The 25,300-nt window shown below is 36.1% G+C and overlaps 3 protein-coding genes across 3 annotated transcripts in view; 2 read left to right on the forward strand and 1 right to left on the reverse strand.

Moving 5' to 3' along the window:
- Positions 1 to 2,267: 2,267 nt before the first annotated feature.
- Smp_085650 (putative hippocalcin) lies at positions 2,268 to 8,407 on the forward strand (the record flags this gene model as incomplete). Its single annotated transcript, XM_018798094.1, has 3 exons — positions 2,268 to 2,375; positions 3,583 to 3,852; positions 8,045 to 8,407. 3 exons carry the CDS (start codon positions 2,268 to 2,270, stop codon positions 8,405 to 8,407), a joined length of 741 nt encoding a protein of 246 aa, XP_018653070.1.
- A 6,503-nt stretch (positions 8,408 to 14,910) lies between these two features.
- Smp_168700 (hypothetical protein) lies at positions 14,911 to 15,276 on the reverse strand (the record flags this gene model as incomplete). The annotated part of the gene is made up of 1 exon (XM_018798095.1): positions 14,911 to 15,276. One exon carries the CDS (start codon positions 15,274 to 15,276, stop codon positions 14,911 to 14,913), a length of 366 nt encoding a protein of 121 aa, XP_018653071.1.
- A 2,596-nt stretch (positions 15,277 to 17,872) lies between these two features.
- The window catches only part of Smp_168710 (hypothetical protein), a gene marked incomplete at both ends in the record, with an annotated part of 11,586 nt that continues 4,158 nt past the window's right edge, over positions 17,873 to 25,300 (forward strand). The window contains 6 exons of the mRNA XM_018798096.1: positions 17,873 to 18,118; positions 18,155 to 18,248; positions 18,282 to 18,375; positions 18,411 to 18,554; positions 22,489 to 22,582; positions 24,000 to 24,483. Coding sequence (XP_018653072.1) covers positions 17,873 to 18,118; positions 18,155 to 18,248; positions 18,282 to 18,375; positions 18,411 to 18,554; positions 22,489 to 22,582; positions 24,000 to 24,483 — 1,156 coding nt within the window. The remainder of the gene's footprint in view (positions 18,119 to 18,154; positions 18,249 to 18,281; positions 18,376 to 18,410; positions 18,555 to 22,488; positions 22,583 to 23,999; positions 24,484 to 25,300) is intronic.

Raw genomic sequence — 25,300 nt, forward strand, 5'->3', positions numbered from 1 at the left:
TTGTTCGAACATGTGTGTTCGCGATGTCTCTCTGGAATCGGATAGCATATTTCTTTGATTATCTTGTGTACCCATCCTTTCTGGCTTTTCATCTCCCTATTTTTGAGAGAAAAGTCAGTGCGAATCTCATTGAAAACCCCATGGCCAGAACAAATCTTGGTGCTACTGCTCGTACTATCTTCTGAATTTCTCTTGAACTACTGCCGAAACTTAGTGTTCAGGACATTTTCCTCAAAATTAAGAGGACGGGATTCGGCTGTTTGTTATACATCTATTATATATATACTGATACATTCACGCATATAGTCTTGTTTATATGGACAGTGTGGTCTCAAATGTTATCAGTTGAACGGTTGCTCAATTACTAGGGATTGGACTGGTAGTTTCTGACTACAGTTTCTCTTTATCTACTTTAACTTAAGTTAGCAGATAATGTCATTTGTCCACTACAGCTCATAAATAACCACACCAATCTATATTTGGTAACTGGCTTGTACGGTATATAAAGTCTGGTTATGTCAGTCGACCCAAATTATGGTTCCAGTTTGCAAATGTGGTTATTATTTTATGGTTGACCTCAAATTTTATTTATGTGATAGTTTTACTGCAGAATTAATGTAAAATAATGGTATTTTGACACTTACGCACCAAATCGCCAGCTAAATGAATGTAGTGACTTGTTAGTGGGTAAGTATTGCACTAATCAAATACTGCTTATTACAGTTAACTGGGATTAAACTCTGTCTGACTGAGAGCTTTCAAGACCACTCTATGAGGGTGTTGGTAAATGTTAGCGTAGTTGCCTGACAAATCCCATGTATGCATTACTCGATAATATATAAGTGATCACTGCAGCAAATGTATAGTGATTAGTGTATTCTTGTGGTTGTTGATTTGAATTAGACAGTAATAATGCTTCTGTCTTGGAAGAGCTTGTTTAACTGATTAGGGAAGTATGGTCTAGAACTCTATAAGTATACCTTGTTCACGTTTCTATTAACATGGCTCATCCTAATTGTCAATCACTTCATGAACTGATGTCATATTTTAGTTTAGCCACTCGTATCTTTCTTCCAGTCTGCTACACCAGATAGCATCCCTCCGTCAAGGTAAACAGTGGTTAGGCATACATAACACATGTCCCAACCACCTCAGTTGATGAAGATTTACTCCCTCATCGGTCAACTTCCCATATTTATCCAGTACATTACTCCTAACGCAGGTATTACTTAGTCGGTGGTCCCAAGATGCACGAGCCATGCTTCAGGGACACCTGTGATCGAATACTAGTAACCTACGAATATCCTCTGTTCTTAATGGCCATGTTGCACGTCTATAAAGTAAAACAGCGAAATGCTGCTCAGTAGACTCTCCCTTCGGTTGGAAGACGTATATCTGGCTTACTCAACAAGTGACCCAAGTTAGTACAAGCCAATAGAGCCTTCTAAGTCCTTGCCGAAATTTCATCAGACACTAGATCATTAGTACTGATGAGACTCCCAAGACAATTGAAGTGGCCTGTGCGTTCAATTACTTCATTCCCTATTATTAGTTCAGGCGGCGACTCAGGTCAATCCTGAAGTAGCGTTTTACATTTGAAAGACGAAAACTTCACCCCAAACATGTTTTCATTGTCGCTTAAGATGGTCAAATGGCTGCATTTTGGGGGAGTTGGAAAGGAAGTTGAATTAGTTGTGGTCTTAGTGACTTGGTAGCGTGAATGCCGAACCCAAGGAACAACTGCCTGAGGCTTGTCACGCACACCCTTTCTGTTGGAAGTCTTTGACAAGTTGGCTCCGAACTTCTTAATTATACTACTTAACCATACGTCTGGAGCTCAAATAAAGGGCCTTGAGCTTGTAAGGTTTATTTATATTGCTTTTTGAAAGCTCAGTTTCTATAACTATTTTGATAGCGATAACTGTCTATCAGTAGTGAAAAGTCAGGATTAGTGTAGTCTATCAGTCATTTTTAAATAGAGGTGTTTTCGCGAGTGTCGGTTGTATTTCAATAACAGATTTGTGTCATGGGTCTTTCGTGAAAAATGTGGGTGTTTAGTGTGTTCTTCGTGTTGCATTTTTCTTCATGTTACAAACAAATTACTTTCCTAACAATAAATTCCTCTATATTTTGGACATATAGAATCATACTAGATGACATGTTTATAATCCATTTTTTGTAGTGCAGTATCTCCTTCAAATACTTCGGAATCGGTTAAACAGTGGGATTGTTGTCCTTTCCCCTTTCATTTGGATTCCAACTGGTCTATGGGTCAAAAGCAACCAAAATTAAAACAAGATGCTGTTGAAGAATTGCTAAACCAAACATCTTTTACGGAAACCGAAATTCAAGACTGGTATAAGGGATTTTTGAAGGTTAGTTGAGTTGGACATGTTACATAGCTTCCACATTTTCAGTTGTTTAGTGATATTAATATTGGTTTTATTTCCCAGTGTTTGCTTCAGTTCAACATAAGCAAACATCTAATGTGATGGTATCACTACGATTTCACGTAACTTCAACTGGGTTGTTCGTATTTCATGTTCATCCTAAGGTAAATGATTGAACGTCCACTGTAGTACGTAAATAACTTGATATATCTGAACAATAAAGGAAATATTTGCGTAGTATTTTTAGTCAGCTCCTTATTTTCTACATCTAATTCTTTGCAACAGACAAACGTAGCAGCTCCATGTGGTTTTGAAAGTAAAATACTGCCAATAATCGTCACACAAAATGTGTGGCTGTAAGTTAAGTACATAAACCTGTATTTTACAAATGCGTTACATCGTTTTATTGAAAAAGTTAGATATATATGGGCTAAAATACTACTTAGTTAATCATTGAAACATTTGATTGAACTTTAATAATTGGAATTTTAACGCTTATGAAATTTTTTCGTATAATGTAGTTTATGGCTTACGTCATTAATGTTTTAACCACTAAGTTACACTCTTAACTCTTGTTCTAGTTGTTTCGGCCAAGCACTGTTACTTACCCTCATATAAAATTATAATTGGAACTTGCGTAAAGGAAAATGTTTAGTTTCTTGGTTACGATGTTACAAATGTTGAGTTTGACTTTAAAGCTGTGTTTCACTAAGGACTTATGCAATCCACTTTCATTATTTTCTGATTTCTTTCAACCACTCACCTTGGATTTGTTTGAGATTTTGTTCAGCATAAAATATCATAGGTTAATATTTATAATGCATTGTTAAATGTGGCAAAGCATGTCCAGAGTGTATTTCAGCATTCTACCAAAAACTATTCTATTGGGTTTTGAAACTGGTTACTAAGATGAAGAACCAAAACATTTTTGTTAATGTAAGACGAAATCGGTGTTAAAGCCCTTACTAACTAGTTTGAATTAACATGTCAATAAACTGTAAAAATCCCCTTATGATTTAGCAGATACAACAGTTTTTGCTGACATATAGAAAGTCACAACAAATGAATATAACCTTAATTTACACATGTTATGCCATGTAAAACTGTTCAAATGTTCAATAATCGTTTTCCCAATTAAAGAAAATAGTCCAATTTTCTATTTATCTCTTCATATTCTTTGCTTTTTACAAAGGAATGCCCAACTGGTTATTTATCTATTGATGATTTTAAACGTGTTTATACAAAATTTTTCCCATATGGTGAATCCAGTCGGTTCGCAGAGTATGTATTTCGTACATTTGATCAAAATCATGATGGTTTGATTGACTTTCGAGATTTCCTATCTTCATTAAATATAACTAATCGTGGTGATTTGTCACAGAAATTACGTTGGGCATTCACAATGTATGATTTAGACAATGATGGTTATATATCAAAACAGGATTTAGTTGAAGTTCTTACTGTAAGTCTTTGATGTTGTTGTTTTGTTTTTTTATATTGTTTTTTCGTCTCAAGACTAAATTATGGAAATTAATAATTTAGAATAAGCAGATAACATAGTCCTGTTTGGTGAAGACGCTGATAAAATGCAGTCTCTTGGTATCACTGAGAAACAATGCCTGGATGTTTGGGTTGCGTTTCTCCCCCTCTAAATGCATATGGTTGCTTCAGGACTACTGGCCTGCGTCAACACCTGAACTAAGGATAGGAAGTAAAGTAGCCGAACGCGTCGACAACTTCACTTATCTTGGAGGTCTGATCAGCCCTAACGGGTTGGTGTCTGACGAAATCTCTGCAAGGATTCAGAAAGCTTGTTTGGCTTTTGCCAAATTACATCACCTATGACGAAGGCGAGATATCCGTCTATCAATTAAAGGACGTGTATACTGCTCAGCAGTTCGCTCTGTTCTACTTTACGGCTGCGAAACGTGGCCATTAAGAGTAGAAGATACTCGTAATTTACTAGTATTTGACCACAGATGCCTTAGAAATATTGCTTTCATCTGCTGAGATCACCGGGTAAGTAATAGTGAGTTTAAACACAGGGCATTAGGGAATGATGGTAAATCGGTTGATGAGGTTGTGAATCTTCATCAACTAAAATGGTTGAGCCGCGTGCTACGTATACCTGAACGTCCATTACCACGACGCTCAATGCAGACTAATATTGGGGATGGTTGGAAGAGAGTTAGGGGTGGCCAAACCAAAACGTGGCATCAGTGCTTGAAGTCACTAACTTCTAGTCTGAGCCATGTTGGTAGATGCAGACTAATTGGTTGGGACCTGAGTGACTATCGTAACCAATGGTTGGAGACTCTGTGTGACATGGCTCAGAATCGATCACAATGGCGTAGGTGTATACACTCTTTATCTTCCCTTAAACCTTGAGATTAAACTTACTTTATACCTTTCTTCCTACGTACTAATTTATTTATTTGAACACATAAACATAATTACAAGGGGGCACTAAATCGATATGCGCCACATAAATCATTCGATCTGTGTGAGGGATGGGATACTGCCCGGGTGCCCAGATCGAAGAAGGTGGTTTTCTTAAGGGGCCACGCCCCAAGCCTTTGACCTAGAGGTCTAATCCACAAGGCAGTGGAGCAATGTAAGGAGATACAATCCCATGGTAGCCGATGACCAACAATAAGTTCATACGCCGATTGTTTCCTTAGGATCCCGGAGCCAATATGCACCATTGATTTGAAATCAGGGTTTCTCAACTCCCTTAGGTGGATACGGAGGATCCACCAACCTGGTTTAGGCACCGGACACTCACTTTTTGTCCTCTCAATTTCGGGGGTGTCCCCGCCACGAGAAGGCAGTGAGTAGGACTTCCCTGGCAGTGGTTGTATGCATATGGCTACGTGAGAGCATTTCGAGAGGGAGAGCTGACTCTTCCCACTCTCGGCCGTACCAGGGCATTTGTGGGCAATTGGGCTACAGGGACAAGAAATTTGCGCGACACAAATAGTGATAACCTATACTGCATCTATAGTAAGGAATTCATGTTATTGACTCAAAGTGAACTTATAGCTAGTGTATTTGTATAAGAAGATAATACATAGTGATCTTGATAAGTCAAATGGAATCCAAAATCTAAGTTTATGTTCATGTACTAATCTGTAACTTACTACAAACAATGGGCAACAATATAAACTGAATTTGCAAGTCAGTAGATGTTGGAAGAAGTTAGGATTTGTGACTAAGCACATCCAAGAAGACATATCCAAATTACTGAATCAATACTTCAACACATTATCTTGAGTATATAGGTAATGCACTTAATTTTCTGAATTCAAATAAGATCCCAACTTACATCACCAAAACCTAAGAAACAATAAAGAACTACTGAGTTAATTTCAAGCTTGTAAACAGTAGATAACCTAGATTTGCACAGAACCCATAACTAACAAATCTCATCATAAGTTATATTGAGTTAATCCTTAATCCCAACTGATATACGGATATGCACTCATCCCGTCACAAAATAAACACAGTTACACCATATTATTGGAAAAATTAGAGGTGAAGGACTGACAACTGCTGAATTCCAATACTACATATGTGTGATTGCAATCGTAGAAAAAAAAAACAGAAATATACTGATATTTTAACTGTAAACACTGTTTGCCTGATTTAATCGGGACACCAGTAATAAGAATATTCACAATAATCAAAAAAGATTTTATCATTTTGGGTTAGTTTGATTTCAAAGATAGTTTTCATCATGAACTAACTTTCAGCTGGTGAACTATTGGAAACCAAGGAATATTCGACAGATGTTTCTTTTTAGTTTAACAACTATTAGCAATCCTCATGTACAAACCCATTAGGAATAGAACGTAGGACTTTCGGGTCTTGCATAGAGAGAGTACTACTTCTAGATCATTGTTTCAGAATGAACACTCACACCAGAATATATATTTTTTAATTCCGTTGAATTGTACGTAAAAATAGGGACTGATAGAATTTGACTGTCAAATGACTGATACTACGTGATAAAGCAAAATGTTAAGGAGAATTTCACCAATTCTTGCTTGATATGTTTTTAAACTGGTGAAATCAACTTGAGAGTGTAAGTTGTTCTATTGAATATTATGTTTGATACTAAAGCAAGTTTATTAAACAGATACCATAACTACATATGGATGATCCTCCGTATCCACCTAAGGGAGTTGAGAAACCCTGATTTCAAATCAATGGTGCATATTGGCTCCGGGATCCTAAGGAAACAATCGGCGTATGAACTTATTGTTGGTCATCGGCTACCATGGGATTGTATCTCCTTACATTGCTCCACTGCCTTGTGGATTAGACCTCTAGGTCAAAGGCTTGGGGCGTGGCCCCTTAAGAAAACCACCTTCTTCGATCTGGGCACCCGGGCAGTATCCCATCCCTCACACAGATCGAATGATTTATGTGGTGCATATCTATTTGGTGCCTTTTTGTACTTATGTTCATGTGTTCAAATAATAAATGAATAAATAAATAGTAGCCTAATTAGATTACGAGAAGCGTTAGACACTTTACCATCTGTTAAGGTTTAAAAGCTCGCATGAGTGTATAGGTTAACTGTATGTTTACAACTCATTGCGAATAGGAAGTCTTAATCTGTACATTTTTGGTACGAAACTCAGTAATAGAAATATGATTAATTCTAATTTAGGGGTTAGTAAAACATATGTCAATAGTTTATGAGTTAAATAGAGGTTTACAATTAAAACAATATAAACATGCAGTATAGCAACTACTTAATTGATAAATATTAGAAAAATATACATATATATTTTAATTTGTTGGAAAATAATTTTCAAAGTTTCACCTTTTCTAACAAAAATGATCTAGTTATGTGGAGTTTGTTGAGATTTCGTTTCATTTGAAAACCCGTGGAACCTGGGGAACCTACTACAAAGTTGTTTCATCCTCGTTTAATACTTCTCGTCAGTTTATGTATTCGCTATCCTCCTGATACCAAAAATCAAGATAAGATGGTGGTTGGAGGTGGTCAACAGGAAACCCTGGACCCAGTTTTCGTGCTACTTGGCACTCGTCAGCAAGGTGTACCTGTAATCTTAAGGGAACCGGTGCTCCCTAACGGATTCGATCCCGTGTCACTCAGCTTCACAGTCAGAGACGTTGCCACTGAGCTATTCGGGCCGCGACCGACCTCCTGTAGGAGTGAGATGTAATCACAATTGATTGATCACTGGATGGTGATCAATGTCATGCCTGTTGACTACCTCCAACTACCATCTTATCTCAACATGGTGCACGCAGTGTCGAGCCACCTACACTAGTGGCCACATTGCAACTTGATCGATAGCATTTGATCAGCACTAAGAAGGACTTGACACACATGATATTGATCACCATCCAGTGATCAATCAATTGTGACACAAAATCAAGCTTCGTAAATTTATGTCTCGTGGGTGAAACAATACGATTCCACTGTTTAGTTAAAATGACTCTTTTTAAATGTTAATGTGTAATACTTAATATCATGTTCAGTTACAAAGATTAATAGATGAAGATATTTTGTTTATGTTTATATTATACGATTTTTAAAAGCTTTCCAAATAAATTAGTTATATATATATATATATATATATATATATATATATATATCTGTATTACATTATATTTAGGCTATTTATGCGATGGTTGGCTCTGCTGTTGAATTCAATGCTACAGATTCTACACCAGAAAAACGAGCAGAGAAAATATTTCAACTGATGGACTTAGATAGAGATAATCGTTTATCATTAGATGAATTTATAAATGGTGTAAAATGTGATAAATTATTAATGCGTTTGTTGACTTTCAATACTCATTCGTTGCATCATCAACATTCAGATTATCTAATAAATGGATCAAATGATAACAAAGGATGGCCATGTACAGATACACATTATAATCATCAATCTAATGATTATGATAATACAGTCAAACCAATTGTAAATCAATCATTTCCTAAACAGAATGTCATTCCTGATACCTCAGAGTCTTAGATCAGATTCATTCCTTTGAATATATATATATATATATATATATATATATGATTTGTAAAGGTAATTATCTTGATAAATTTTATCTTCAAAAATTCTGGATATATTATCGTACTAGATTATTATCAGAATGAGGGTTTGTGGGGATTGTAGTAATTTTAATAGCTGGATTCATAAGCCGATCTAAGCTAGATCGCCGTTGAGTGGATGCGCACTGCTGAGGAGTCCTGTACTGGGACGAAACGGCCGTCCAGTGTTTTCAGTAGTGGTCTGGCTTAAATCAACTCATTAATTCACCTATTAATATGATAGTAGGTATTTTATTATTTTATCAGTACATATGTTATAGGGTTATTTGATTTTTACGCTCTTACATACTTGTGACTTCTGAGATTTTTCTCCTCCTCTCTCCATGATACAAAAGATATTTTTCTTTCATGATTAGTCAACTCAAAAAGAAATCAAAAAGTGTTGTGTATTGCCTGGGAATGCTAGAAGCTTCTGGAAGACATACTGTTATGAGTATTAATTAATGTGCTCAGTAGGTTTCATTAACAAATAATATTTACCATTGGCTTTCTATGTTTTAGAGTAAACTTATAGTGAGTAAGCATTTTAAGAACATGCCACAGTATCTAATCATTCCGTCGATTTTCTCTTCAAAATTCTGTATACCAATCGATTGGTGAACATGAAATAATGGTGTACTTTCTCAAATTAACAATTTTTTAATTGAGATCATGAACTGATCAATGTTCTACCACCATTGGAAAGTTGAAAGCACTGGACGGCCGCACTGGACGGCCGTTTTGTCCTAGCATGGGATTCCTCGGCAGTGCATATGTGCTACCATGCACGCAGGGCTCAAACTCATGAAGTATATATATATATATATATATATATATATATATATATATAAAGCCAGAACATTGATACAGAATTGTTATATCTTGTGGCTGAGTGGATGCCTAGTTAATGTATGACGTGATAAGACTGCCAATTAGAGAGCAGCGAATTATCGATTGGAACAGTAGCACACGAAAACCGTACGAGCAGTCTAGAGTACGTACCGGTCCTGCTTTCTGTCTAGCCCAGCCAGTTAAATCCAAAACACTAATAACAGCCTCTGTGGTATGAATCCTTGTATTTCAAACATACTGAGTTTATATACCAACAGACTGACCAAATCGTACCAATAAAATGGAAAATAACATTTGTACAAGATTTAGCCAAATGTGGCTGTGAATAGGGGGAGCAGTAATCAATAGACTGGGTATAACTCAGGAATGGTAAATCGTACAATAATAGTCCAAGGGTCAAAATGAAGCTCACAATGAAAGGAACATTAATATGAGTAGTTTGATTATTTAGCAAATATACGATAAAAATTATATACATGATATTGGTCCATAAAGGGATCCCAAAGTTACCATTCACTATTGTTATCGGGGCATAACAAGCTTCAATTGACTCATGATTTCAACTATGAAAATAATATGAATTGTTTATATTTCCTGGTTTTTCATCAGGTGCTTACAACCATATATGTATTGAAGGTTAACTTTGGTAATGTAAAACAAATGACATAGATGAACGAAATAATTGGAATGAAAAATGTTATCAAAAGTAACTATAAATATATCTTATATGTGTATATATTGGTGCAAGAACACGTTAGAGGTCATTTGGAGTTGAAATTCAAATGGTATGCCTAGTGTTAAGTAAATGTCGATCTATTGCACTCTTTAGGGGCATTGCGCCTTCCAGTCTCAATTTCTTTGGAACGTGCTCGGAACTGCGAACATGTACCCTTTTCTCTGTCCTTCCAGTGTATGTGTTTGGCATGTACATGTAAATCGGTAAATGCATTTGAAGGTAATGCGAAAAGACCTGTCAATCTTTGTTTGAGTGAGCAGTTCGTTTCACATGACGTCGTCAGTCTTGCTGATGGATGAGCGACCTTCAACTCGGCATTTATCCTGTGCTTAATTATCCTAGTGATTTTGTCTTCTTTAAAGCGCGAATATAAAAAGCAGGTTCTATTATCAACTGTATCGTATTTAACCCGTAGGTTTGTTTTCGCATGCTTCTCTATGAATTTTTTTTGATATGCATTTTCACATAGGCAATTTGTAATGAAGACAATTTCTACTTCTAGGCTTGCCTTCGAGCAAATTTTACGAGGGCTATCAAAAGGGTTTGTTCAATTCCGTTTTTATAACTTATTGGACAGAAACTGTTGTAATTGTGATAAGCTCCACTTCAGGTATTTTTGCAGTGGATGTGTATCTGTAATATGTCGTCTGGAGTTCGTTTAGTTCCAATATTGAAGAAATGGAATTCATCTTCTATTTCATGTTCCACAGTAAAATCTATATCCCTGTGTGCTTTGTTATCGAGTAAAAAACTAAGTCGAATTGAAACAGAAGCACTCTCCCTGTAGTTCAAATTTCATATTGCGAAAAAATGTAACAGAATCGACACCGGAACTCAATTCGAATATTTATATCAGCTGTCAGACCTAAAACCCATGAATGATGAAAAATAAAGTTAGTTGAAATCGAAATTATTGTATATTACAAGTCAGTACGTTACGACACCAGTTACACAATGTAGGGTGTTGAATAAGGATCATCATCGGGCACGGAGAAAAATTATGAAAGATGAAACAATAATGCTACTTCATCCGGACAAGGGTTCCGGTGTAATCATCATAGTCAGAGACGAATACATTAGCAAAGTAATGTCTACTTTAAATAATGTCACGAAATTTATCATCAAAAATGCTCAGAAAGACCTGACAGATGCGACTAAAAAGCGTCTTTCGAAAACGTGAAAATTATTGAGGGAAAATTTAATCAGTAAAATAACTTACAATGAGATCAAACCGAAAGGATCACAATTACCTTACTTATTCGGATTACCTAAAATACACAAACTCGCCCCCTGATTGACTAACTGTTTAGAACCAAGGAACTAGCTCCCTACAGTTTGAAGGATACTTTCGAATTTGTACAAAAGCTTGACAGCTTAAGTGCTTCGTATAGTGGTTTTTAGTTATACGACCAAAGAAAAAAAGAACTGTTATTGGCATAAAATAAGGTTTCGTCCCATGACACTGGTAATGATTTCCAGGATTTTGTACGGCAACTGACTACAAGTTGCTTCGACAAGAGTGTGGCTGTGAAAGTCATGTCATAAGCTCAATATTGTGATAACCTAGTGAATCAGTTATCCATATTAGTGTTTATAGATGTATAGTTAGAAATAGCTCTGTATACAAGCTAGTCGTGGGCATTAGGTCAAACAGAAGCTATAAATTAATACGTTTGAAATTAAATATGTGAAATCAATACAGCTCACATTGTGCCATTGAAGATTGTGTCCTCAGTTAATCGAATGCTCATAAGTTAGTAAAGCGAGTGCAAGTCATGTGATTATCAGAGAGAACATAGGTTTTAGTCAAAGGGAGCATAACATCCGACCCATTTCCATGACAATTGTTTGGGATTTTGGTCAGTGTTTGTTTAAATACAACAATGATGCTTTCAGTCTGTAGATTTCGCTCTACTGCAGTCGCTGATGATTTGCACAAATGGCTGTCTTCGAAACTCTCATCAAACTGATAAAGTTCCAACCAACTAATAGTAAAAGCTCTTTTTTGAAAATATCAGTATTAGATAATGATAACTGTGAGGAAACCACACTATTTGTGGAAATAGTTATCAGTCATATCATCGACTGATTTAATTCTCAGTTTCAACGCTTATATAAACCATATTACGTGATTGTCAAATCGTAACAAAGCTTTATGGCGATGTCGAGAAGCCATTATGAATAGCTACTTGTAGTTTTGATTTGGCATTAGCTGTGGAAAGAAGGTAGTATTGTTTTAGATACCGTGCCCGTTTCTTTGTGACATCCCTGTTGTTTTCGATTTATATTACTCGGCGGATTGTTTAGGGATGAACAGCTTATGTACATGTTCGTGACCTCAATCAATAACTTAATAATCTCCACAACCCTATACTGACAATTACCATGTGCTCACTAGTGACTAGCTTCGTGAGGGAATTCTAGTGAGAAACCGTGATCAGTGCAGCTAATCCGAGACAGGTATCTACCTCAGTACAATGGAAGGTGGTGTAGAGGATCAGTTCATCTATATCTGACTCCAATAAACAAATATTATCCCGTTAACTGAATATTTAATGCAGGCTAAATCTCCTAGTAGAATTACGGGTTTACTCGAGATTATTCAAAAGCCTGAACACCAGTTATATAGTTTATTGTTGAAGTTTGGTCCATGAGTGTTAATGGGTTGTGGATAAATTATTGATTGTCTTTGTTTAAAACCAATGAGAGAATAGAATAAAGATCGATGTGCAGACACATGCGCCCAATAAGACTCACACATAAATTTACAAAGTGAATTGAATATCTAGATTACAGAAAACACACAAAATACAATAGTTGGATGGGCTTGCTACAGTGATCGCTCAATCTCGTGAATTGGTTGAGGTTAGACATTAACACTGTTAGATGCCGGCTCAGTGGTCTAGTAGGTTAAGCGTTCATGCGCGAGACCAAAGGCCCTGGTCGAATCCCGCGGTCGGAATCGCGGATTCACACTGCTGAGAAGTCTCACAGTAAGACGAAACGGCCGTCGAGTGCTTACAGGTTTTCAGTGGTGGTCTAACATCAATCGGTTCATGATCTCAATCAGTACTCAGTATAAAAAAAATAAATATAACGCTCATACAACAAAAGTAAGGGATCTGAGGAGCGGGTGGCATGTTACTTGAAACTAGTACTATTTTGGTAAATTTTCACAAAATGAAATCGGCGAAACGACATGAAGAATTCTTGCAGCCTTTAGTTTTTATTATTTGAATGAATACACAAGATTTCCTGAACCAAAATTCTGGTGGATACGTGATCAAATTTTAGGCTGAAGCCAAAAAAATGAACATACCTGAGTGAGTAATTGGTGGTGCCCATCTAACCATTTTGGTCGCCTGCGCATAATTCTCATTGTTACTTGTCAATTCTGTGATTGTTTCGTCAAGTAGACGGTCTACTAACACGTATGGTGATTCGTTATCTAGATAAGTCGGTTTTAGCCTGTCGATACATACTGAGTCCGTGTTTCCTTGTTTTCGTACCACGAAATATTTAGATTTCATTGAGATAACCTTCGAATGGAGGACTAAGTGGTGATTTTACTTTGTCACACCTTATCCAGACGTGTGTGCAATCGCTTAGGTCCTACGGTACAGTACGGTACGGTTGCTTGCGACCGTTCACAAGTATTAATTGGACATTTGGTCCGGTGGTTGTTTCGCGTAACTTTCTAAGTCAAGCTATTTACTTTCGGTACAAGGATTGACAAACTCCTCCGGTAGTTTTAGAGTCGTTTAGAGGATTAGTTCTGTTGCTGGACACTGTGAGTCAGTTTTGAAAGCTATTCTTATTCCTAACATAACTAATAGAAGGACTGCTGTCCACTGACGGGTTTAAGTGTGATATTAGACCAGCCTTTGACTGACGCTGGAATGGTTCAACCATCACATCAACCTGAGGATGATGTGAGGTGCAACGTATTATATTGCAGCCTAGAAATTTAGGTAAGTTGTTGAATAGCTCCGACTTAAATTGGGATCCTCTATCCGTCGTCATTGTCATTTGTGTACCAAAGATGGTCACTTAGTTCTGCATGAAAGCTTTTGCCACTGTTTCAGCTGCGATGTCCGTTATCAATATGGCTTTTCGAAACCTCGTGAATCTGTCTATACATGTAGGTAGATAAATAAAAGCACTAAAACTCAGTATAGAACTTACCAAATCGATATGAACATGGTAAAAATGTGCGTCTGGCTGTGAGAAAAACTGACAATGGAATTTGTGTGACGGTTAACCTTTGATTGTTGACACGACAATACACTCTAACCTATTTGTGTACATCTTTCAGTAAGATAGGCTATATGTATCTGATGTTGATTAGTTCGATATTAGCCGTAGCTGTAAGTAAATTCACAAAATATATAGCTTTATAAGTCTTCACTTTTGATGCTGACCTCATTTGTTTCATTGGACACACCTTGCTGAAGGCTGTTGTCTACACATCCGCACCAAACCAAAAGTGGGTACGCCATGCTGCAAATCCTTTCAACTGTTAGCCAACTTAGATCAAACGCTTCTCCACATATAGGCAACCTAAATATACCTTGAAACTTCCTCATTTGTGACCGGGTTGGCTTACTTCAATTATGAAGGTGTCACGTGTAAAGTGGTTGTCAGACTCCGAGTAGCTGTGACATCTACATGGCTTTTGCACTAGGAAGAGACAAAGTGTGAAAGTCAATAAGTACTAATCTTTACATATTTTTGGTGACGAATGGTCGAAGTATCGTCTTGGTCTTATCACAGTTAATTAAACTATTTCACTGCTGATACATGTCTTTGTTCAAAACTCGGGTTATTTGTGTATTTAAGTTTTGCAATTCTTAGTCCTCTTTCTGATTGCCTGTCGACGCCTCGAAATTTACAGTAGATTGTTGTATTATGTTCACTTCTAGCGGAGATAATGCATCTGACGTCTGATTGTCCTGACCTTTGAGATGCCGGATATTACTCGAGAACCGTGAAATATAGTCAAGGTTTCCGACCTCTCGAGAATACTTATGGACCCTAGTTTTAAATGCGCCGATTAGCGCTTTACGATCCTTATAAACTACGAATTCTATGCTTACAACATGTGTCTGAAATGTCCGATGGTTAGGTAGGTTGCGAGGAGTCCTTGTCAGAAGGTAAGACATCCCGTCATCTGCTGGGGTGTCTTCTTGAGAAGAACTAAATAGGATCCCAGTCATTTCCAACCATTTGTTTAAGGAAAACTCCCACCGCTTTATCAAAAGCATTCACCATCAAAACGAGTGTAGAGTGGGAATTTGGATACGTTAAGGTTTTCCTTTAAGGAAATATGTCTTAGGTTACACTAATTGTACACAACTAGGTACGGTTCTGCGATCAAAGTTAAATAGACCTGAAAGACGTCAAAGTTGTGTTAAAGTACTTGGTATGGGGTATTGCTCAGTGGTGTCCACTCCTTTGATCGGTGCGATCACTTCTGAGTTTATTGTATGACTGATAATTTTTAGGGTTTGAACACCGAAAAGAAGCACATTTCGATGTATATTCCATTTTCATTTAGTCATTTTCACACTGCTATAACGTGTTATTCGTGTGATTTTCAATCCGGACTTGTAATTAACAAATCTTCTAAACACCCTTGTGCAAAAGACATCCCAACGTTAGTTGACCATAAAGCTTCGAGGTGTTTGTGCCGCATCCCTCAAGCCGAACGGCATGCGTTCAAAGTCGAGCAGTTCAAAAGGTGTAGTAATAGCTTTCTGTGGCATTTGTACGAATTAATGATTCTTTTGTACTTGATTGTCCACTGAATACGAATTCTAAACACAATACGTTCATTTGTGCTCATCTAATCCTGTTTGGCTCAAATTGCACTATTTCGGGAATTCCTAGTTAGTATAATAATTCGAACACTTCTAATCATCATAACAGTCTAAAGTAAATTTAGAGACGTTGAGAGACAACCAAAAAGAGGATAAAGAATTGCGAAACCTACTAAGACAGCTTCCATAACCTATTGAAGACAGTTTGATTCACTGAAACACGGTCAAGGCCATGTCCCTATCTTTTGTTTGCAAAAGTATGCGTAAATTAATATTTAGTGATTTTCATACTTTGTTTCATACTTGCGCGAGAGCTACTATCGAATTAATCAATGTCAGTTTCGGTGTGGAAGGTACAAGAGGCTGGGTGAGCTGTGTTAGTCCTGGCAACGGTGCTCTCTTAGTTGATCCAACTTTCTTTTGAAAGCGTCGACAAGTGATAAGACCCAAAAAGATTAGGCAATAAGAGCAATACTAAAGTTTCCACACTTCTGGTCTGACGAAATATTACTAACTAGAGACTTCAACAGTCTATCCTTTAAAGTCAGCAAGCAGGATACATCCCCCACAGGATGGTGTGACAAACGGTTTAGTACAGTTATTAAAAGTCCAGCACTGACTGGTGGTTTAGGCAACTCAACGAGATAGGAGGTGGATAGGAAGCCCATAAACTTAGATTATTTGCCGATAAATGATTGACTTCCACTTGACAGTGTCCATGTTTACACACCGATAGGATGTAGTGACCATGGTACAATCACGTTTACCGTGGTCACGAGAGAAATGCTTTGAAGGAACGAGAATGTTTCATACCTCAGCTACATCACGGTACACCATAAAATGATGACGGAGCGTCTCCAGGATGCTCGACAGTCATGAAAGTGGTGGAGCCTAACGGTGGAAAACCACTGAGTTGTAGTGAGGGATGTCATCCATGATTCTATCCTACACAACGTATCCCAGAGTTAGCACACACCTGGAAAGTGAAGATCCTAGACTGAGTAAGACACAGACAGCATGCTTCCGGTCAAACTGAGGGTTTGATGAGAGTGGAGAATTTCTCTTAGGGATTCTGATTGTAGCTTTCACATGGTATTGAGAAGCAGATGCAACGCCTAAGTTTAAAGCAATAGAAGTTTTCAGGTCAAACTGGTGGCCAGAATGCAAGCCTACCACAAATATCTCTACAAAAGGACCTTACAACTAAAGGGGAATGGGGAGTAGAAAGTGAGTTAAAACTTAACATTTCGAAATGTCATGTCATGAACATTCTGTGTCATTTGATACAAAGCACTTACAGTCTCCGTGAAAATCATCCCATTATTGTCCTCTCAGAGTGTGGTCTTGGGTTTGTAACCACAGAAAGCATGCACACCAGTCCAAATTACTCAGGGGTGCAGCCAAGACAAACACAACTCTCCACTTCATGCGTAGATAACTTGGGACAATCGCATCAGGATTGTTCCTAATTTTCTTTCACACGTACCCACGGCTGCGACTTGGAGTCCACAATGTTGTCGTGCCCTCCTAGAAGGGATTTCGAAGAGGTACTTAACAAAGGTTCGGGTTATCGGATATTCGAATCGATATAAATTATCTGTCTGATATACTAATGTGTAAATAGTTGTATATTCGCCTCTTCTGTCTTTCGGGTTTTTTCTCTTCCCAACTTCACTCGTTCTAACTGTATATTGTAAATATAGTCAAACCTTCAAATGACCAGGAACGTGAGGACTCGTGATTGAAGCGTGCTCACCATTCGGAACAAGTGTACTCACTGGAACTTGGACTATATTAATCTTGCCATCATTCCACGCTTCATCAATTTGGTAATGTCGATTGATTTCTCTAACAGGATGCTATCAAATGCCCCTAGTTGTATCTCAATGTCAAGAAATTAGTGGGAAGATATCACTTTGTTTAGACTGGTTTTAAAGACATTGAGCACAAAAACATCTTGCGAAAATCCAAATACTGTTGCGAACTGGTTGCTATGGTAGCTCGTACTGAAGATTCTTTAGGGAATATCATGTGGTGGGGTCTTACTCCTGCCATTAATCTTGCGAAGTGTCTTGATACTTATTGTTCTGGCGATCATTTCGATGGTAAATCATCAATTTTCGTCAAAGAATATATTCACAACCTAGATACCAACATACTTTGCGTAGGAATGGGCGATTCAAGACACATTTTGCGAACTTTATCTTCTAAGTTTTCTGGAAAAAATAAGTTTGAAACGGTAATTACCTTGTTAATTCGTCGATTTGTTGCTTAGTTTTATCTGATCGAACCATTTCACGGAACATATGCTAGACAGATGCTTCAACTATATACAGCTCTTGAGACTTACACAAGGGTGGGGCTGCAGGGTAAAATATGAGTTTGTGGTCTAATATCAAAAGATAAGGTAGAGATATATCTTGAAATTTTTGGGAATATGATGATTCGAGATGTCACATCTAAATATTTGATCAATGCTGCGAATAATCTGACTAGGTTTACTTTTTTCTGAGTAAACTAACAACCTTCAGGTTGGTGACAAACTTGGGTCCTCTTCCATCATTTACATTTTTTGATTTGTCACATCTAAAATTCAAAGAACGTGATATGCTAGAGTCAACACTTAAGTTTTGGCGTGGGGGCGATGAAACAAAGTTTGATGCTGTCAAGTGTTGGTAGGTTCCTTTTTGTTATCAGTTAAGGAGGGACACATAATGACTAATATTCCTACTGCTTTGTCAGACTACAAAGTTCTTGTCGTTAACTTAGTAACCCATAATGCAATAAGAAGGAGAAATTAAAATACTTGATTACCTTTTTCATTATTCATATTTGTTCCAGATCTTATGCTGCTCTATTCCGAATGTTATTGACGCAGCGTTTGATCAGATTCTTCTTCTAAATCTCAGTTAACCTGCCAAAAGTGCCTTATTGTTTTGATCACTTTGGCAGATGTGATGTTCTCACACATCACTCTGAACACAAAATTGGTTAACTTTGTATGGCTTTTTTATATTCACTGGCGTCATTTTACAACATTTCCTAGATTTTGATGACTTCATTTGTATCCATTTGATACTTATTTTTCGCTCTCCAAACGTCTGGCATAAAACAGTTTTAAAGTTAATCGGTATGATTCAACCCTGCTGCATCAAGAAACTTAACCATGTGGTAGTCAAATGATTTGAGAAACATAACCTATGACCATAAGCTAAGACTTGGCCCAACGTAATTCATAAGTAACGTGGCAGTATGTATATGGTATGAGATATCTTATCCACTTTGCGAAGCATAAGGTATCATATTACGTTCTTTGATGTCGTTACATTGTTTTCAGTTTCACCAGCATTAACGTCAAACCTCTTGCTATTTAAAAACTAATTTGTGGTGATATGTTGTCTTTTATAGTGTTATCCGTACTGAGGGTTATCAGAAAATAGCTTTTTTGATAATATGATCTTGTTATGTGTTTTGTCCATACTTGATTTCAAAGAAAAACTAGCTAGGAAACGAACACTAAGCGACATCATTATTTAATAAATGAAAGGTTAGGCAAGAGTCATCCGGTCCAACAATTAAGTTTGACATATAGGAGATAAACACATGTCCAATCCAGTCTTTACCACAGAAACAAGTTAGCCTTGTCGTCAGATGGTGGGAATTAATACTGTCAAAGTCTTTGGTGTTGTTGAGATCCACAACGTCAACCTGCTCCTCACTATTTATTTACAACACTTTGATCCGTCGTCATGAAGTAGTTTTTTAATTCGGGTTATTAAACAAGACAATGTATTTTAATTTAAGAGATGTTATGGTCCATCGTTCAATGGAGCTTTTTTTCACCTGTCTCTGCTAAAAGATAAAATATTGGATTGAGACTTGGAAGAATTTACCGATCATATCTTTTATATGCTAATAAAAATTTAGCTTTAACTTCAGACGTCGAAACATAGTCATCATTAATGGGTATGGGTGTTGAACATTTTAAAGCTAATACTTGATAAGCTTCACCACCGTTTGCACACGTGAACAAGAAGAGTGAAAGAAAGTGTACGGAAAATAAGAGACAGGCTTTAAAAATAGTTGAGGAAAATTTGTTATTTGTCAACAAAAGGGGAATAGGCGTGAATTCAGAAGACTGACTTTAAAATAAGTAGACACACACTGGACATATGGTGCACACAGTTAAACATATTTATCCTCAGTTAACCTGACTATTATGCACAGTAGTCATAGTGGTTATATTTTGGCTATAAGCTCCATCAAAACTATTTAGAAACGATAAACATTTCACTCATCGACTGTTCTTGTGGTACGCATATAAGTAATCATTTATGACTTAGATTCATAAATGTTGATATCAACTACTGGATTCGAAATCATTCTATCTTGTATGTTCGGTTCTTGTTGCTAATTCCTGAGGAAAATAAAATTCACCCTGACTACTACTTACTAGTTGTTGCGCCGCTCATAAATCAGTTGTTCTAGAACCTTTTATATATGCGATATTTGGGTCCTTTTTAAATAATTTTTGATGTGCTAATAATGACGATAGTATGTTGAAAACTATTTAGTTTCTGAATTACTCCCATGAAGTCATACTAAACATAAAGTGATGTAATTTTTGGAGCATATGGTTTTGCGGTACGCGTTTTGAAACAACTCTTTCCAATCAAACATTGCAGATAAGTTAATTATTGAATAATAACCCACTTCTTTGTGGGTTAAATGTCTTTTAGGCCCTGACTGATAGTTTTTAAACATCTAATGGTTTCGCTTACGCTTGGCAATATAGATTCTTTCTTCTTATTTGCTTGAAGGTAGTGTCATTTAAATAATCAATAATATGGCAGGTTGAAAGTTCAAAATGTGATAAAAGTTGGTTGGCACTAGTTTTGTCTATGCAAACATTTATTTAGGTTATGCATTATTTATATATCTCTTATTCTCAGTTGTCTTCTATAGGAACACCGCTTATGATCATACTCAACAGTTCATTTGCATAATTATAACTTAGAGAATTGGTTGTCTGTAGCCTTTATCTATGATATTTGAAAAGTTGCAATTTAAAATAAATATTGTGTATAGATCCAGATGGGTAGAGAAACTGATAACTTTCATTTTCAGGATGTTTTCTTATGGGCTCTTACTTTCGCAAGATATGTAAACTTGTCTTTCTGATTGTAAATGACATTCTTCGAAACATATGATGAGTTGTAGGTTATCTGATTACAATTTTGTGCTTTCCTTAAATAAGTTCCTCAGCAGTAATGATTTGAATTGCAGTAAAACTTACCGTAGATCCAGATCCTCATAAGAGCTGTTTCTTAAACTAATTATGTAATTGTTTTCTTGGGGAAAATAGTGATCAATGAATTTCATTTAGACTTTTTTAAGTTGACATTTTGAACTTGTTCTGGCAATTGTTTGAGCGAGTAACATTTCAGAATATTTTAATTCCATTACATGTGTTTGAGTACCACTTGTACTCCTTATGGTTTTTGTAGGACAGTTTAATATTATTATTCTTAGCTATGAAAACATTATTCGTTGTAATTCATGAGACAGTAATTTTATTGGCATTGATTTAAAATATTTTATTAACTTTAACTTCAGCATCATATAGTCTTGCCATGAATGCAATATTTAAAATATCAAGTGTCCTAGTTTTTATCGAGAAGTTTAAGATGCGTAGGGGCATTTAGGTAAAATGCTCCAGCAGTTGAATCTTTTTTGTTAGTTATACGTATGCCCTAATGTGGTGACTGATTGACAGTGACAGCAAAATCTCATTAATTTTGATGCTTGGATCACTCATTTTAATGATCATTTTTATGCTTGTTATTCATTTAACAGAGGCCACAGTTTAGCGTACGAAATGGTTTCTTCAATTGAATACAGGGTTACAGATTTGTGAGTTGTTGAAGGTATGTAACGGAGCGTCCAACCGTCAGCAAAAGGTTTCCAAAACATTTATTCTGGATCTGGAACCAATATCCTTTGTTTAACAGTCGAAAACAATATCATCAAAACATTCTGGCTTCAGTTAGTAGAAATAAGTTACTTAGTTGGAGACTGCACGACAACGACTATCAGTGATTACAGACTTTTAGTGACATGGCTGATAATCGGTTGCAGTGGTGCATATGTATTCATTTCTTATCTTCCTTCAGTGTTTTTTCCACTATCTTTTTATACATAACTGTTAGTTGTATCTTTTCACACCACAACCTCAATGTTCAGTCTTTCTAATTGTGATTAGCGTTTCGTCGTTTCGATTCCTGGTCTATCCATCTTGTAAATTTTATTTCGCTGTGTTTTCGTAGTATGGGAAACCAAGTTAAACTCTCGTTTCTGCCAGACTCCATTTTTGATCATGATTAACAACAACACATTTGGTTGCTGATAAAGTCCTCCCGCCGAGCTATTGCTATTATCACCTGTCCTAGCTTATGTTTACAACTAAGTGAATTTGTACATATCTTGTTGATCCTAAATTATACGTTTACTATGGAATTAAATACTAGCTTTTTATTGAGATTTATGCCTCTGAATTAAATTGTCTATTAAATCTGATGTTTAAACACAACCTCAAAATTCCTTTTACAGGGATTATCGTTTACGTAAACATTTAGGTACTCGTTATGATGCTATACCAAATGTTTTCGACTGGGACTGTAGCATTACTCTACACGATCGAAAGGTAAGTACTTCTAGTCTATTAACATATTAAAACATAATAAAACATAATAAAATTGAAATAGTCAGTAAGGGGTTGCGGAGAGTTTTCGATTTCATTGAAATCGCGAATGGATCTAAGTTACAGAGCCATTGAAAACTTGGAGGCATTATAGTATTGTAGTATGGGACTTCTCAGCAGCGCTCATCCATGGGTAGTCTGTTCAGTGTTTCCAGTTATTCATTAGTGGTCTACACATTGATCGGTTTATAGTTTCAATAGAAATTGAAATAATTGTTAAAATTTACTCATCGAATAGTTAATCGCATAAAAATGTTTCTGTCAGAAATAAGAATGAGAGACCATATTTCTGTTGTGAAATGTTTAGCAAATAATTTTTTTCTCTCAACTATTTAGTGTGTACCCAGTAAAAATGTCCTTCAATGTTTAGTCTAAAGTGTTCGGCAACATTTTTTATGACGGCTTCTATGATAAAGTTTTTCACGATTTCAAATTTTATGCAAAGGAAACTTTCTTATACTTCTAAAAGCATTAAGAGATGTGAATCTACAACCAAAGTGTTCCATATTTTTTCGTTGTAAACAAGTGTTGAGATCAAGCAGTAGTTTGATTTATTCTTCCCTATGGAATCACAGGATAATTATTCATCGAATTCAGAGAGCGACTATAAGTCTAATGTTTGATCTTTGCTCAACCGTATAAAGACTCAAAAGTGTAAGCTATTATGAAGCTGTGCAGTTAAATTGAGCAGTTATCTATTGTCTTCTGTTTTGTTTTTTGTATTCAGTGTGATCAGCACATATATGAAAATTGTTTATCTGGTTTACTTCATTTCTAAGATATTAGTTAATAAGCAGTATGATCTACATGAGAGGTAAAGTATCCCAGTAATATTAGATGTGATGTAAAATTATAAACTACAATTAAATAATTCCACGGTTTGTAAATAGTCATCTAGCTGATATTAGTCCATTGCAAAAATCATCTGCATAGACCACTTAGTTGATTATCTGGTTAACTTTGGGAATCCACATTTTTTTCACGAGATTTCATCAATGTTTTCGATGTAGCAGTATGATATCCATTTGACCTAGAAAGTTAGGTGGTAAAGAATTATGTTAAATTATTATCATCACCTAGTTAACAGTATTCTTTTAAGGACAGATGTAATTATTCAATGGAATTTTTACAGAATGTACTCCCCTTATAAGATCTCCGTAATTCATATGAATACTTAACGAATAGAGCATTGTTTATCAGACTATTTAAAATGAAGTACTACATTTACACTACTGATATCAATTTTCTTCAGGCTGATATTTGAAAGGAAAAGTGATGTCTTATTATTTTCATTGTAATTATATCCACTTTAAGAGATAGGGACTCATGAAAAAATTATTGTCGTATAATTTTTATCAAGGTTACTCAAATAAACTCTAAAGAATATGCTCATTGGCGTCAGTATGGGATGGCATTTGAACTTCGAGAAGCCAATTACAATGTTCCAAATAGAAGCTTAGCTTCTGGAAAAGTTTTCAGGAATTCAGCTGGTGATAAAGGAGTTTACTGGGGGTATTGGGGTGATATAATCTGTTCACCATATTTAGTGTTTGGTATAGATACATCTGAATGTTGTGAATTAAATCGTCTTGTTAATGGAAAGCACGCATATGCGGCATCAACCATATCTGAAGTGAATATTCGCAAAATGTTCTGGGAATTAGAAAATCAAAAAGACTGCCCATTACATATATCCGCTCCATTTTTGGATCCATCAACAACAAATGATGATATCAGTTTACCTGACGAAAAAAATGATCCCACGGTAGAGAATGACTCAGACGATAGTAAACAGAATATAGATGTTGAAAATAGAAATTCTGATGACTACATATTCATGAAGTGTAAGTCAATGTGAAATCTCTTCAGAATTTAACAGGATAAAAACGTATACTGATTTTTTCACCATATATCAGTTCTCTGGAACTTCATTTTTTGGCGATAAATTTATCAACCACTGTCATCAGCTAGCGAAAGATGGAACATTAGAAAGAAGTAAATGGGTCGGAATCAAGATCTAAGTCGAAATTCTATGATTTATATTTTCCAATGTTAGTCAATTAGGAAAGTTTGTTGATTGTCATCTAGTGTAACCAGTAAATAACTTATTCATTCTCAATTCCCCAGACTATAATTTAGTTTGTGTTATACCCTCATGGGTTTGACAAGTAGAAAAAAATAATATTATGTTTTTCATTTCCCTTTAAATAAACTTGATATAATACTGTTACTAATAAGTCAGCCATATAAAACAGTATATCAGCATAATAGAGAATAAGGAAACAGGTATAGAGTATGTAAATGTCAAGTCAAAACAAGGAAATAGTCAGTTTCATAAGGATGTCTTTTTCTTATACGGTTACCAGTGCAACATTAGTGGAAAACCAACATAATTATCTCTCGTCTTACAGAGCTACTAAGTAAACTGAGTTCATGTATGCTTTTTGAGCTAGACCCAACCGAAGCAAATAATGTTAGGTGCTAAAATAATTAGGCTATTAAAAATGTTTCCAAGATACTGAAGTTGGAATTTTGGACGATTTCATTTATGGAAAACCAAGTACTTTTGTGTATAAATGTACCATGTAAGCTTTTCATCAATAAGATATTTGAGAAGTGAACTATTCTGATCTCTTCACAAGTTGTTAATAGATTGTTCTG

This window comes from Schistosoma mansoni, chromosome 6 (assembly GCF_000237925.1).
Source record: "Schistosoma mansoni strain Puerto Rico chromosome 6, complete genome".
Taxonomy (NCBI): Eukaryota; Metazoa; Platyhelminthes; class Trematoda; order Strigeidida; family Schistosomatidae; genus Schistosoma; species Schistosoma mansoni.